This window comes from Rhamphochromis sp. 'chilingali' (assembly GCF_963969265.1).
Source record: "Rhamphochromis sp. 'chilingali' genome assembly, chromosome: 11".
Classification (NCBI taxonomy): Eukaryota; Metazoa; Chordata; class Actinopteri; order Cichliformes; family Cichlidae; genus Rhamphochromis; species Rhamphochromis sp. 'chilingali'.
This window is the reverse complement of record NC_137938.1, coordinates 30,942,365-30,959,079: the sequence shown is the minus strand read 5'-3', so window position 1 is coordinate 30,959,079 and position 16,715 is coordinate 30,942,365. Positions and strand designations below refer to the sequence as shown.

Below are 16,715 nucleotides of genomic sequence, written 5' to 3'. Positions count from 1 at the left end.
ATAGCACTGTGTTAAAACTAAAAAGAATCATAAAAAAAAAAGTTGTTTCCACGCCTTTCATTTCTCTCTTTTTGTCCAACTTCTGCTTTTTACTGATATAGATGATAGGCAAGGTCAGAGAAGTTTTTTTTCACAGTGTTGGTGTGACAGGATATATATTCAACAGTTTTAACTCAGTGGCAGTGTCTGCAGCTTGTTCTCATTTACTTCGGTTGTCAGCTGTTCCTTTCTTGGTAATACCTTAAAACAAACAGACACTTTTCCTTGTCAATGCAACAATTTGTCAGTGTGTTTTTTTTTTTTAATCTTTGCAGATATGGTGATGGTCCAGCATGTACTGCATGAAAAGCAGAAATATAATGTGGTCCATACCTGCTTCATGCCCTGGGGGACGGGGCTATGGCTCCCCACACTCCCTAGCAGATCATTACATGGAGAAACCTTTTGAACACAAGCGTGCCGATCCAGACAGGTGTGCACACAGGTGGCTTTCACAGAAAACAAGCTACACTTTTCTTGGCTGCTACCTCAAAGCACATTGTGCGCTGTTGATCTTGTGTACTGCACAATAACATGTAATACTTAGTATCTACTGTTATCTACTGTTAGCTAGTTTATTGTGATGGTGTTGTATTTATTATGTTGCTCTTTTTTGTTTGTTTTCTCGTCTGTTTTTTCTTATCCCCATACAGGTGATCCAGGTGTTTTCTTTTTTTCTCTTCCCCCCATTTCTCACATCTCTTCTTCCCTCTGTTTTTCTTTCTCTCCCTCTCTTTCTTTTATTTTTTCTCCCTGTCCTATTCCCATGTCATGTTTGTCCTAATCAAAAAACTAATCAAATAAATACACAATTATAATAAAGGTCAGTCAAATGGACCAATATGGCAAGGCCATGATGATCCAATTGATAAAGTAAATCCGCTAGGCATCTTTCTTGGCCTTCAGACAACAATTCTGATGGCTAAAGATCCAAATGGGACAGGCAAAAAAAAAAAAGGAAAAAAGAAAAAGAAAAAAAAGAATATAAATATGTATATATTATATAAAAAATATAACGTGGACGGATGATCAATACAGAGCAAAAAACATTCAGATATACAATAGAAACTAGTGTTAACATGTAAAATCATATTATGTCAGCTCAGAGGACAGGTTCCTTTTTCTTCACAAGATGTCCAGCAAAGAAACTAAACCTAATGATATAGTTTTAGGAGCTATAAAAGACTTTATTATATTCCCGAGACTTTCGAGAGCCCTAGTGTTTCTATTGTAAGGTAGAAACCCCACAATAATACAGAATAATACAGAGAAAATCCCAAAAAAATCAAATATTCCCCTTTGAGGAAGGACTTGGCAATAGTGGGGAAGAAAAACTCCCTTTTAAGAGGAGGAAACCTCAAACAGTATCAAGAGGGGCAACGATCATCCAAAGACAGGACAAAAAAACAAAAAAACAAACTATGGAAGAGAGCCAGAGATTACCAATGCAGTGCCCACTATTGGCCAAACAGCAGCAAGAGCTTACAATGTCCATGTTTTAATTTACTTAATATCTCCTTAGGCTAGCCATTAGATTTCGGAAGTTTGCATAATCCACTGGTTCATGGTTCACCACAGCTTACTGATTTCCATCAATTACTTTGGACAGAAACTGCACATCTTCATTCTAACAGTTACAGAAGCACATCTTCCATCAAATGGTTGGTCTTATATCTATAACTCCCTCACACCCAACCATACTTCACAGCAGTTGTTCTGTTTTTAAAGTGTAATTCAGTCATTGTCTTGTAGAAGATGTCACTGCCACCAATAAGCGATGTTGCACTGTTGCATAGGCCAGCTTCTGCTTTTGGCTGAAAAAAACAACTTGTCCTACAGCATATTTGAACTTTACACTGTGTATTCTTTTACACACACACACACACACACACACACACACACACACACACACACACACACACACACACACACACACACACACACACACACACACACCAGAGACTTAGTGATGCTAGTACCATGTTGGGCACCTTTTTGCACTCAGAACCACCTTAAATTTTCTTAGCATGTATTTATGTATGTTTATTAAGTATGCACACACAAAAAAAACAAAAAAAAACAACCACCAAAACAAAAAACAACCAAAAAACAGTGAACTTGATTTGACCAACAATATGTGTAATATGCACAACGTGGGACTGTACTAATAAGCTCCCTTGCAGCTCTGTGCTTGATGTGAACAGTATGAGTGAATGAAGAGTACAGATATAGAGGACAGCTCTTCTTCTTCCCCATCTTAATTAAATATGTGCAGCTTGAACAGTGTTGTTATTGGCTTGATTAGAAAGCTTTGTCAAAATTCCACAATATTGTGACAGTAACGTGATTCAATATAATGCACTTAAGCTAAGCATACGGTCAGATACAGCTATATAAAAACACAAAAATACCAGAATACAGATATTTCAGACAACAGCTTTCTTGTTGTGAAGTAACTCATCGCCCTCTGTTGGCCAAACAGCATCAATACAGGGAACAGAAACTCAGTATACAAACTGCACTGCAGAAACCTTTAGTGACACAAATGGAAAAACCACAGAGTGCCAATTTAGATCTTATTCTGTGTTGTATTAAATGCCGTCAGCAGACCTACTCTGTGTACAGTAAAACTTCTTCTATAATTATGAACTTTGTGAATTAATTGTAAACTTTCATAAACACACACGTACACGCGCTCACATGCACGCACACACACCAGCTGAACAATATGCAATTACCATTACCCAAAATTATGTCTTTTTGTAGCCAATTGATTTGGAAAATACTGTTGTTTTCTTTGGGACAGCAGGCATCAATGCTCCACTGAGCTCGACTAACACTGAACTTATTCCATGATGTCATCCTCTTTTGCATTTCTTCAGTTATGTTTCTTCTGTCTCCAGCTGCTCATTTGTATGCCTAAGATTCTGGTTTTCTACAGTTAGTTCTCGTCAGCTTTTCTAATAGGCTTGTGCTAAGTTGAGATTAGTTTATTATTTTTCTAACATTTTGAGTTATTTTCCAGTGTTAGAAAATCAGCACTGCTCAGTGTTAGTCTTTGTTAATCTTCAAAACTGACTAAGTTACTTTTAAACATATAACACTGTCAAAAGTGTTAATTTAACACTCAACAGTGTTGTATTTAACACTCAGAGGTGTGGACCCATATAGACACTCTCTAATGTTAATTTAACACTGGAGATTTTGCTGTGCATTAAAAGTTCATTTATATTAAAAAATACAAACAAAGTCAAACACACAAAACCCCCCAAACAAAACATTTAAACAAACAAAAAGTCACATTTTACTTTTAATTTACACACAGATTGCAATTTATGTAATTTTTAAACTATATTCAAAGAATAGTAGAATGACTATGATTAGTAAAAGAATTCCCCGGCACATTACTACTGATGGACACGATTTAACACATCTTCTTCTTATCTAGCAGAAAAGACAGTTAAATGTATTCATACTCTTAAGATTTTTGTGGGTTGTGTATGAAACGCAATGATTAAATGTCACGGCTGGGGCAGCAGTTGTGCTGGGAAGTGAAGGAGGACAGACAGTAGCGGTGATGCAAGTGAGTTTATTTACAGTGAATGATAAATAATAAAAACAAGGGCAAAACTAAACGTAAACCTGAACTGGAAAAAACTAATGACAAACACACAAAACCTGAAACCATAACTCACAGAATCACACACAGGGGATGGAAAGCAGAAAGCGGAGCAGAGAGCTGCAGAGATTACCAAATAACACAGATGAACCAACAAGGAACACAGGCAGGCACACACTATAAATACACACAAGGTAACGAGGGAATGACACACCAGAGGGGAACACAGCTGAACCTAATTAGGCACAACAAGACACAAACCTTCAAATTAAAACCGGAAACTCACAGACAGTTTTGCAACACAAACTCAGGGACACGAACAGAGCACAAGAGAGAGACACACAGGTAGAAATAATAAAACACAAGCCCCAAACCATAAGAAGTAATACAAAATAAGAAGTAAAACAAAACATAAAATTATACCAAAATGAAACACAAAAGCTGGGTCTAATGACCCAAGACCATGACATTAAATTATTATATTTAAATAAATGTAACATATTTCTTTTATGTGCAACTATATAAAAAACATGTTTACATCCTTCCAACAGAAGACACATAGTTTTTTCAGGCCAAGAAACAAAACAGCCTGGTTAATGAAAAGTTAATAAATCAAATCTATTATGGTGGTTTAAAGATACTAAATAACCGATGCTATAGTTTTTCTGGTGAGGACACTTATTTGCAGAATTTGAAGTGTATAAAAATCCAGGATTTATTCAGCGGCGGTTTTCTGGTGCCAGCAATAATAAACAGCACAATGACAGAACACTCTGAATTTCTTTAAAATCACATTGACAGCATTCTTTGATATTAAAGAAATTTGTCTCGAACTCAGGACCTTCTTGCTGTGAGGCAACAGTGCTAACCACCCGGATCTTGTATGTTTGGTTCTATATTCTCTATTATTTAGACTTCTGGTTTGGGTGTTATGTTTTGACTTATGATTGGTTTTGTGATCTGTGCCTTTAGTTCCCTGATTGCATAGTTGATAAGTGAATTACCTGTCAATCCACTTTTATCTCGGTGTTTGCTATCATCTGTCACTGTGTCAAGTTCGTATGTCTTTGGTTTTGGTTCTACTTCCTGTCCCATTATCTGTGATTAGTGTCAGCTGTCCCCCTACCCTTTGCCTTTTGCCTCATTATCATCTCGGTGTAAATATTATCTCAGTCGTAACTTGTCATGTTTCCCTTTTGCTGTGTGCATTCTGTATTCCTCCAACTTTGATGGGGTCCTTGATAGAGTGACAGTTTTTGGTATCTGTGTTTGACCTTCATTATTTTGTACTTGGTTTGTGTTCATCAATAAAACTGCTTTTTCAGTTTGTTCCTTTTTTCCCTTTTCCTGTATTTCTGAGTCCAATTCCTACCTGCCACACACTGAACCTTTAACGATAATCTTTATTTCTATCAGAAAGCGAAACTAGCAGAGGCATGACTTATAATTTGTGCAACGCTGTTAGGTTTAGGGATTAGAGATCTGATCTACATTATCATATTAAAATTTGGGACACATCGCCAGTAGTGGACCTTGGATTCATCAGGTGTTTCAGCCATTATCACTAGACACCCTCATCCAAGGAGGCCCTGCCAGGGTTGATCAGGCCCCAGTGTGTGTCAATGGTTTATGTTAAATTGTTATTCTCTTCTTCATTCTTCTGTTTAGTTTTCTACTGTTTATTTTCTTCTATTGATTCACTGCAACTGAGAAATAATACTTATCTCTCTTTAGCCTTTATAGAGCCTGTTAGGTTTATCTAGGCACAAACCTATTGCTGGAAGAACTGAGACAATCTACTGCAGTGGCAAAAACAACACACAAGACACCAGAGCTCTTTGTGTGATCTCGTGCACGAGGGAGGTGACCGAGACCTAGCGCTGTTCCTGCCGCTTGAACCCCGTCACTCTCGGTCAGCACCTCCGTAGCACCGCTATTTATTGTGGTTACATGAATATGCAGTTTCATTAACATATGACAGCTTAAACAGGCATGTGTGTAAACAAATAGTACCAGTCTGTGTGTATTTGTAGGTATGCGTGTGTATGTGTATGTATGTGGGTGTATGTGTGTACATGGGTGTGTGTGTGTGTGTGTGTGTGTGTGTGTGTGTGTGTGTGTGTGTGTGTGTGTGTGTGTGTGTGTGTGTGTGTGTGTGTGTGTGTGTCAAAATGTGACCCTGTGAATGACTCCCCAGATAGCTGGACCAGGGAGTCCAGCAGTTCACCTAAACAAAAGGCTCTTATAGGTAAACAGATACAGTTGTGTTTGCCATACCATATACGAGAAAGAGAAGATACGACCTCTGTCGTGACCTTAGGATGTGTGTGCTATGCCAGAAAACTCTGGAAAAGGAGTGAACGTACTCTCATCTCATGGTACACAGAGTCTTAAAGACCTACTAAGGATGAGACATTTTATCAATATGCAAGCGATTTTATACCTCTAAGCATAAATGATTATATATTTCTAAGTACAAATGACAATCACAAAATATAACCCTGACAGAGCCTCACTTCTTTAAATGGATAGAAAAGGTGATAGAGAGAAGTAAGACAAAAGGGACAAGACAGGAAAGAGCAGAGAGGAGAGCCAGAAGGGGGGCGCCCGATCTGGCTGCCTACACCTCCCCGCTGGATCGGGCTGTACGCTCTACCTCCCCACTGCCTCCCAGAAAAAGGGAAGAAGAGCAGAGGGGAGAAGAGCGGTTAGCTGACTGCCTTAGCTGCCCAAGTGATGTCAGCCCTTTTTGCCATAGCCAGTGACTGGTCCTCTCAGCAGTTTTAGCTAATTCTCTTATAGCCTGCCGTTGTGCCTGTCCTCTGAACCCAATCTCTTTAAGCAGTTTTGCTGTTGTACTGGCAACAAAGCCCTGCACCCCACTTCCACCAGGCGCACCTTGATCTTCCAGCCTCTGTCCTCTGCCTCAGCTGCCAAGTTGGCATACCACAGCTTCTTACGTTCAAATGCTTCCTGAATTGCTCCCTCCCGTGGTACCGTCAGTTCAATGACGTACGCATGTTTTTGGGAGTTAGACCAAAGGACGAGGTCTGGTTGCCGAGCAGTTGTTATGATCTCTGTGGGAAAAATTAGCCTCTGATCCAGCCTCTGAAACAATTGATGTTTTAAAACAATTGTAAATCTTTTGTAAACCACAATGGCAAAAAGCATTTTTCTAAAGATGAATCTGTTTGCAGACTGAAATATGAATTATCATGATGACTGAAGTCAGTAGTAAAACCATGCATGTATCACTGTAATGCATGTATGCCAGTCAATGTAAAGTATTGGTTTAAAAGACATATTTCCTGCCCTTGTCAGCTCATGATATCTGCTGATCAGTCACAAGGCCCTCTTAGCATGCTTTCGTCATGTTATCAAAACAGCCTTGAGCCATTTGCTCATAGATATTGGACCTCTAGTGAATAGAGGGTGAAAGGGCGGCCCAGAAGGGAATAACGAAGGGAGTCGACTTTCCACCGGATTGCCAAGTGAGCTATTTGCAAATATGCAATTATATTTACAGATTACAAAAGTCTTCTGAAGTCTATCTGCGGTAATTCAAATACTTAGAGTCTCTTTTTACAAATCCATTGTTTCTTCTGGTCACAGTTCACTGATTTAAATCCTTCGTTTTGGACAGAAATTACACAGAGACCATCAGAAGGAGGCTGCTGAATCCAGGAGCTGAGGAAAAAAACAAGTTTGATTAAAGCTGATAATTATTGGTATAAAACAAAATTGATATATCCCAGATTTGGAAAAATATTATTAAATTGTTATTGACTCAAAGTTTCTCTTACTTATCAGTCAGATAACTTCCATCCACCCATGTCCATTTCCCACCTTCAGCTCTCAGACCAATCCAGTATCCATTTTCTCCTGAACTCTTCCAGCTTTTGTCACTGATATATTTCTGATGAAAGAGAAAGTTATCAGAAATACTCAAATACTTTGCTTAAAACACTGCAACACAGAGTGTATTTAGATCAAAAGAAAATGTATTTTTGTTAAATAAATTTGTGCTAATGAGCCACAGTTCTTATTACCTTTTCTGTTCCATTAATTACAACAGCCAAATCGGAAATCTTTCCTTTGCAGTTTTCTCGAGCTTCTTCCCAGGTTTTCTTCTCACCAAGTTCAGCATCATTAATTGCATAGCAGTTTGACTCAAAGTGGAGCCAGCCCTCCTGACAAGTGTTGCAAACCTTTTCTGCATGTAAAAAAAGTAAAAAAGAAAAAAGAAAAAAAAGAAAAAAGTAAAAATCACTTAATAAAGATCATCAGTGCACATTTATTTGACATGACCTATTTTTGTAGCTGATAGATTTGGAGCCTACTGTTATTTTCTTTGGGACAGTAGGCATCAACACTGCACTGACCTGGACCAAGACTGAGCTCCATCTTCATGAGTTTTATTTGTTCTGTTAGGTTCTGGTTTTCTGCAATGAGGTCTCTGATCTGTGTTTCAAAGGCAGTGGAGGTGTTTGTCCAGTTGAGTTGACTCCTCAATAAGTCTTTGTTCTTATGAATTAACAATGTGGTAACTGAAAAACAAAACGTAACACTTCTTTGGCTTTACACACACATTGCAGATGAACTAATTTTAAAAGTTATACTCACAATAGATGCGAAGGGCCATGATCAGTAACAGAATACCCCAGCAAATGGTTACTGATGTACAAGATTTTATACATGCACACTGCTTATCTAGGAGAAATAAATACTTATTATAGCAATCAAACTAATTCTTACTTTTAAGATTCTAAATTGCTTGTGTCAACTTAAAATCATCAATTGGCTTTTTATAATCATAAAACCATTCTAATTAATGAACTTTTTTGTTATTGTCTAGGGAAAAACAGAAAAATCTGTTTGAAAAAGTTCAGAGACAAAACCAAGGTGAAGCCCATATTATGGATCAAACTTCAATAACAGTGAATCCTGTACATATCAAAATGTGATTTGAGAGGATGTTGTCATTAAGCTCTTGTAAGGAAAATGCCAACAGCACACTTCCAGTTTCTAAGCAAGTTTCATATCAGTTCCTGTCGTAAAAGTAGCAGTTTTGTATTGTCTTTGTATAACTCACCATTTGTGTCAGATGGTTGTTTAGTTCCTTTGTTTTTCACGTTCATTTCTTCATATAAATTTTCTTCCTGCCTTCGTACTGAAAGACTTAAAGGGTAACCTTGTAGCAGAAGACAAAGAATGATTTCATGGCAAGAAAAAAAAAGGTAGTCAATGTGAGTAATTTGGTGGCTGTCAAGTCTAGTTTGTTAGTTAAAGTGACTGCTGCTATTGTTTTTCTGTTGAGGTCACTGTCATTTGCAGATTATGAGGCACCAAATTTTCTACCCTTCCAGTTTGTAAGACAGGCTGGTTAGTACTTTGCATGATGCCTTGTAGTAAAAGTAGTGGTTTTGCATTTGCTTTGTATAACTCACCATTTGTGTCAGAAGTTTGTTTAGTTTCTTTATTTTTCATGTTCATTTCTTCAAACACGCTGTTTTCCTTCGTTTTAACTGAAAGAATTGAATGACAATGTTGTAACAGAAGACAAAGACTGTTTAAATGGCAGGTAAAAAAGAAATGCCTGATTAAGAAAGGTTAGTAATCTGATTTGTTTTGTTGGTTAAAGGGTAGTTAGTAACTAATTAATGCCAAACTAACTAAGTAACCACAGTTTTCCAAAGTATCTTTTGATTATTTTCAATGCACAAAACAGAATTCAGCAAGTCTGTTGACAGAATTAAGCTTCTTAAATATATTTAAGCTCTTTTTAAAAGAGTGCACAGATCAGGTGGCTGGGTTCTTCACGAAGATCTTTAACACTTCGCTGTCCCAGTCCTGCATCCCTCCATGCCTGAAGTCAGCCACATTCGTCCCACTGCCTAAACAAACCAACATTAGCAGCCTCAAAGACTACCGATTAACTTGCTCTATGACCTGTTATAATAACGTGTTTTAGAACATGGTCCGGTGCCACAGTATGTCCTGCTTGCAAACCACACTTCACCCACTTCAGTTCGCAAACAGAGGTAAGAGATCAAATGAAGACACCATTGTTACAACCCTCCACACCACCCTCTCCCACCTGGAACAACAAGGGCGTTATGCCAGACTGCTGTTTGTTGGCTTTAGCTCTTCTTTTAATATGATACTCTCAGACAGACTGACAGCAAAACTGTTGGATATTAGACTTCCTTTTACCACCTGCTGCTGTATCAGAGACTTTCTCTTGGGCCATCGACATAGAGTTAGAGTAAGTCCCCTTATTTCCTGAGCACTTTACACCGGTTCTCCACAAGGCTGTGTACTAAGTCCCCTACTGTACACTCTGCATACATATAACTGTGTCAGTACCCACCCAGACAATGCAGTCATTAAGTTGGCAGATGATACTATTGTGGTGGGGCTCATCTCTGGGGGCAAATAGACAGCATACAGAGCTGAGGTTCAGAGGCTGTCGGATTGGTGTGCAGATAACCACGTGGACCTTAACACCAACGGCCCAACCGCATCTCCATTTTCTGAGAATCCTCAGAAAAACCCACCTGCTGACTGTAGTCTTGCTCCATTGAGAGTGTGCTGACTAGTGATGGGATTTCCGGCTCTTTTGGCTCTGAACCAGCTCTTCAGGTTGTTTTGTTGCCTTAATTAATTTATTATTAACAATAATATAAAATTATGCACAAAAGGAACTACTAATGTAAAAAAAAAGTGGTTTTATTTATATATGTTTATATATAAATATATGTGGTGGGCCCTAGAGACAAAATATACAAACTCCAAAAAGCACGTACAAACTCCAAAACACATTTCTAGCTTTAACTGAACTTCCAAAACAGAGCTACCTAGATCACTTAAATTACACAATTGAAAGCATGTGTGTATTGTTTGTGTATTTATACACAAGCACTCATATATATTCAAATAATTTAAACAAATGTTCATTTACCTGTTATTACCACACACCAAATCCGGTCGTTGGTACTTCCTGGCTTGTGTAGCCACGAGGTAACAAAAGCTCAACACTGTCCTTAGCATCCTGGAGCACTTCTGTTGTCTTTTGTATGTGTTTTGAGTTTTTATGTGCTTCTGAGTTTTTACGTGTTTAGGAGTTTGTACGTGCTTTGTCTGTAGGGGCCAACGTAAATATACTTTTATTTATTCACTCCAAATAAAATGTAATAAATAAATCATATAATACAAAAACCAACTATTCACATTTCAATTTTTAACTATTTAAATTTTCAGCTTTTTCCTTTTACAAATTTAAAGTGAAACAACACAAAACACTGCAAACCACAACATAATTAAATATAAATTAAAATATGAAAATAAAAAGAAGATGCATATTCTCTGTCATATGGGCCTGCATGAATAATCTTTCTGAATCCTTTATCATCTGCAACTGAAAATAGTTGTGGATGATTACTATACCTTTCTAATGTGATGTTGTTGTCCCTGGCTCTCTTTCTTTCTCTTGCTTTTCCCTCCTGCTCTGTTCCTGAGCTACTGAGTGTAAATACCGAAGCACTTTTAGTATCTCATCCTCTTACTTGTCTTGGTTTAGGTAGTTTTTATTTACATTTATTAATAATGCAGACAAAAAACATTAAAAGAAAAAACATTGCTTGAAATGATAAAAACACAAAGATGTTGGTGTCAGCAGTGATATACTTTGTACAGTAAAACATCTCCTATAATTATTAATTGTGATGTTCATCTACATGATCTACAGCGTGAGTTTGAAAATATCTTTTGCTGATGCACGTATTTGAAAAGCTTAGCTTACCTTCTGACTGGTATTGCTTTTTAGGTTTTAGATTGAATGGTGTGTTGTTAAACTTCTGCTCTGCCATTGCTGAAGTCTTTCTGTTGAGCTTCTCACAGAGGTGGGACCAAGTCATTGTTTTGCAAGTCTCAAGTAAGTCTCAAGTCTTTATCCTCAAGTCTCAAGTCAAGTCTCAAGTAATGTCAGGCAAGTCAGAGTCGAGTCTCAAGTCACTGGTGTAAAAGTCCGAGTAAAGTCACAAGTCTGAAATTTTGAATTTCAAGTCCTTTCGAGTCTTAAAAAAAAAAAAACGAAAAAAAGCATGTTGCAGTTATATGCTAAATGTAAATATTAGACCATGTAATTTTTAAATCTGTGTTTTTCTCAACACATGACAAAATAGTGAACTTAGAAAATATACACAAATTGTGAAATTGCACCTCTTTAAAATGCAGCTCAATTAAACCTAGCTCCAAGAATAATTTTCACCGACAGTTCTGAGATAAGCTGCATGTTATTCTTGGATGCGCTTGTAGGACCGGCTTTAAAATCGCATGACAAAAATATCATACATAAATAAATGATATTTTTTTTAAAATATCATTTAAAAAAAAAACTGCATCACCAACGTAGCCTGGAAAACATTTGCTAGTTAGATGAAGTCAGCTATCTCATCGTAGCATATTTATATGCATATTTATAATTATACGCTTCTTGGAGTGAGTGCATACACTCATGAAGTTTAGTAACTTCCGGTCACTGCAACAAGCCCAGGTACAGTTTACCGACGGATGGGTGCAGGACCTTGAAATGCACCGTGTAGAAAGTAAAGACCATCGTACGTATCATAAGTTTACCAGTCTCACAAATCGTCGTCATAAATACACATTCGTTAACCGTTTATTAATATAACCTTTGAGCTCAACGGTAATTAATTAGCAGTGGAAATAATTTCTGGTAGCATCACAGAAATGTAGCAGTGACAATAATACTGTATGCTGTAATCGCACTGGGCAATTAGTGATACAAAACAACAGTTTTATCCTGTGAATAAAAGTATATGTTTTTGTCAATGTACCATAATAACAGAAGCGAAACGCAATATTGTGTCAGGACAATTCACTATTTATGCACAATAAACACAATAAATAAAGGAGCATAGCGCGACAATTTCTGTTCAGCGCCAGACTTGCTTGTAACCTATATCACCAATTATGTTAAGAAAAATGACGCATTAACTACAACAGCAGACTGACCTTCGTGTAAATGCTTGGAGCAGACTAACCTGTGAGCTGGAGTGTTCTGGGACGTTATAATTGGTCTTTGAATGGCTGCAATCCAGTCGCCTCTTTGTTACTTCGGAAACATGGCTCGAACAATTTCTCTTCAACGACGTAATCCGATAACAACCGATCTCTTTACCCGTCGGCTTCCCGTGGCTGTCATGCGACCGGCTATTGCAGTTAATAATACAACAGCTTCTTGACATTTTTGTGTTTCTTTTTTATCGCTGTATAACTGATTTTAATTGAAAGCCTGCGTGCGCTAGTACCGCTTGCCACGAGTTCCCAGAATCCTTTGCGGTTCTACCCGTGAATGACGTTACATTTTCAATCTCTATATAATATGCGTGTTAAATTTTATATTTGGGGTAAAATATCAAGTCTTTTCAAGTAAACCGGTTCAAGTCCAATTCAAGTCCCAAGTCATTGGTGTAAAAGTCCAAGTCAAGTCACAAGTCTTAGAACATTTTTTCAAGTCAAGTCTAAAGTCATAAAATTAATGACTCGAGTCTGACTCGAGTCCAAGTCATGTGACTCGAGTCCACACCTCTGGCTTCTCATAACTTGTGCACCAAAAAATAGCACTGTGTTAAAACTAAAGCGAATCATTCAAAAAAAAAGTTGTTTCCACGCCTTTCATTTCTCTCTTTTCGTCCAACTTCTGCTTTTTACTGATATAGATGATAGGCAAGGTCAGAGAAGTTTTTTTTTTTCACAGCGTTGGTGTGACAGGATATTTATTCAGCAGTAACTCATTGGGAATGTCTGCAACTTGTTCTCATTTACTTCTGTTTTCATCTGTTCCTTTCTTGATAATACCTCAAAACAAACATACACTTTTCCTTGTTAATGCAACAATTTGTCAGTGTGTTTTTTCAAATGATTTCCACAAATGGTGGTGGTCCAGCATGCACTGCATGAAAAGCAGAAAGAAAATCTGGACAGATGATCATTAGAGAGGGAAAAACATTCAGATATACAAGAGAAACTAGTGTGAACATATAAACTCATACTTTGTCAGTTCAGAGGACAGGTTCCTTTTTCTTCCCAAGATGTCCAGCAAAAAAAAAATAAACCTAATGATATAGTTTTAGGAGCTATAAAAGACTAAACTTGCTTTATAATTTGAGACTTTATTAAATTCCCGAGGCTTTCGGGAGGTCTAGTATTTATATTGGTAGAAACCCGACAATAATACAGAGAAAATCCCAACAATTGAATAACCCCCTTTGAGGAAGCACTTGGTGAAGTGGGGAAGAAAAACTCCCTTTTGAGAGAAAGAAACCTCCAACAGTATCAAGTTCATAAAGGGGCAGCCATCATCCTTCAATGAATGGCATGGTTGATGGGCAGAAAGACAGGACAAAAACCAAACTATGGAAGAGAGCCAGAGATTAGCAATACAGTGCCCACTATTGGCCAAACAGCAGCAGTAACTTACAATGTCCATGTTTTAATTTACTTACTTATCTTCACAGGCTATCCAATAGATTTCTGAAGTTTGCAGATCCACTAGTTTATGGTTCACCACAGCGAAGTTTCATGCCAACAGTTATAAAGCACTTATTCCACCTATCAATTGTTTGGGCGAATCGCTACCTTATCGTGGTGAATGGGTTTGTGTGTCCCAGGGATCCCAGGGGCTATGTTGTCCGAGGGCTTTTGCCTTCTGGTAGGGTCTCCCATGGCAAATTCATCCTGGGTGAGGGACCAGACAAAGAGCTATTCAGAAGACCCCTATGAGTACATGATCAAGGGAAAAGTTCACACTGCCCACGATAGGGTTACCGAGGCCCCGTCCTGGAGCCAGGCCCGGGGAGTGTGCCCGAGGGCGAGTGTCTGGTGGCTGGGCATTAGTCCATGGGTGTTTAGCCAGGCACAGCCCGAAAAAGGGACATGGGCCCGTCCTCCTGCAGGCCCACCACCGCAGGAGGAGCTGTGGGGTGTCGGGTGCAATGTGCGCCTAGCCGTGGCTAGGAGAGGAGGCCCAGTTTTCTGGAGAGGGGCTGGACTTAGTCTGGAGTTTGAGTGGGTATCTTAGTATCCCCTTGGCTTGCTGCCTGTACGTTGTGGTTTCTCCTGGTGTTCCCTGCACCTTCAGGTCGGGGATTTCGTCCTGACTGTCATCTGCGCTTACAGTGGGGCAAAAAAGTATTTAGTCAGCCACCGATTGTGCAAGTTCCCCCACTTAAAATGATGACAGAGGTCAGTAATTTGCACCAGAGGTACACTTCAACTGTGAGAGACAGAATGTGAAAAAAAAATCCATGAATTCACATGGTAGGATTTGTAAAGAATTTATTCGTAAATCAGGGTGGAAAATAAGTATTTGGTCACCTCAAACAAGGAAAATCTCTGACTCTCACAGACCTGTAACGTCTTCTGTAAGAAGCTTTTCTGTCCCCCACTCGTTACCTGTATGAATGGCACCTGTTTGAACTCATCATCTGTATAAAAGACACCTGTCCACAGCCTCAAACAGTCAGACTCCAAACTCCGCCATGGCCAAGACCAAAGAGCTTTCGAAGGACACCAGGAAAAGTATTGTAGACCTGCACCAGACTGGGAAGAGTGAATCTACAATAGGCAAGCAGCTTGGTGTGAAAAAAATCAACTGTGGGAGCAATCATCAGAAAATGGAAGACATACAAGACCACTGATAATCTCCCTCGATCTGGGGCTCCACGCAAGATCTCATCCCGTGGGGTCAAAATGATCATGAGAATGGTGAGCAAAGATCCCAGAACCACACGGGGGGACCTGGTGAATGACCTGCAGAGAGCTGGGACCAAAGTAACAAAGGTCACCATCAGTAACACACTACGACAGCAGGGAATCAAATCCCGCAGTGCCAGACGTGTTCCGCTGCTGAAGCCAATGCATGTCCAGGCCCGTCTGAAGTTTGCCAGAGAGCACATGGATGACACAGCAGAGGATTGGGAGAATGTCATGTGGTAAGATGAAACCAAAGTAGAACTTTTTGGTATAAACTCAACTCGTCGTGTTTGGAGGAAGGAGAATACTGAGTTGCATCCCAAGAACACCATACCTACTGTGAAGCATGGGGGTGGAAACATCATGCTATGTGGCTGTTTTTCTGCCAAGGGGACAGGACGACTGATCCGTGTTAAGGACAGAATGAATGGGGCCATGTATCGTGAGATTTTGAGCCAAAACCTCCTTCCATCAGTGAGAACTTTGAAGATGAAACGAGGCTGGGTCTTCCAACATGACAATGATCCAAAACACACTGCCCGGGCAACAAAGGAGTGGCTCCGTAAGAAGCATTTGAAAGTCCTGGAGTGGCCTTGCCAGTCTCCAGACCTCAACCCCATAGAAAATCTGTGGCGGGAGTTGAAAGTCCGCGTTGCTCGGCGACAGCCCCAAAACATCACTGCTCTCGAGAAGATCTGCATGGAGGAATGGGCCAAAATACCAGCTACTGTGTGTGCAAACCTGGTAAAGACCTATAGTAAACGTTTGACCTCTGTTATTGCCAACAAAGGTTATGTTACAAAGTATTGAGTTGTATTTTTGTTATTGACCAAATACTTATTTTCCACCCTGATTTACGAATAAATTCTTTACAAATCCTACCATGTGGATTCATGGATTTTTTTTTCACATTCTGTCTCTCACAGTTGAAGTGTACCTCTGGTGCAAATTACTGACCTCTGTCATCATTTTAAGTGGGGGAACTTGCACAATCGGTGGCTGACTAAATACTTTTTTGCCCCACTGTATGTGCCAAATGACGGTTCAGAGTACCCAGCCTTCCTCTTGTCCCTGGGGGAGTATTTGAGGGTGCTCCACCTGGGGACTCTGTTATCCTACTGGGAGACTTCATCGGTCATGTGAGCAATGACTATGAGACTTGGCGGGGCATGATTTGGAGGAACTGCCTCCCGGATCTGAACCTAAGCTGTGTTTTGTTATTGGACTTTGTTTGGACTGTTGATAATTTTTATGGACAGAATTTCTAGGCGTAGCCAAG

At 39.1% G+C, this 16,715-nt stretch overlaps 1 protein-coding gene across 1 annotated transcript in view; it reads right to left on the bottom strand.

Moving 5' to 3' along the window:
- Nucleotides 1-7,227: 7,227 nt before the first annotated feature.
- Nucleotides 7,228-16,715, bottom strand: part of LOC308406050 (uncharacterized protein) — a gene marked incomplete at both ends in the record, with an annotated part of 40,896 nt that continues 31,408 nt past the window's right edge. Inside the window, 8 exons of the mRNA XM_080896854.1 lie at nucleotides 7,228-7,345; nucleotides 7,462-7,574; nucleotides 7,708-7,871; nucleotides 8,041-8,205; nucleotides 8,282-8,368; nucleotides 8,751-8,849; nucleotides 9,106-9,183; nucleotides 11,460-11,547. Coding sequence (XP_080752980.1) covers nucleotides 7,228-7,345; nucleotides 7,462-7,574; nucleotides 7,708-7,871; nucleotides 8,041-8,205; nucleotides 8,282-8,368; nucleotides 8,751-8,849; nucleotides 9,106-9,183; nucleotides 11,460-11,547 — 912 coding nt within the window. The remainder of the gene's footprint in view (nucleotides 7,346-7,461; nucleotides 7,575-7,707; nucleotides 7,872-8,040; nucleotides 8,206-8,281; nucleotides 8,369-8,750; nucleotides 8,850-9,105; nucleotides 9,184-11,459; nucleotides 11,548-16,715) is intronic.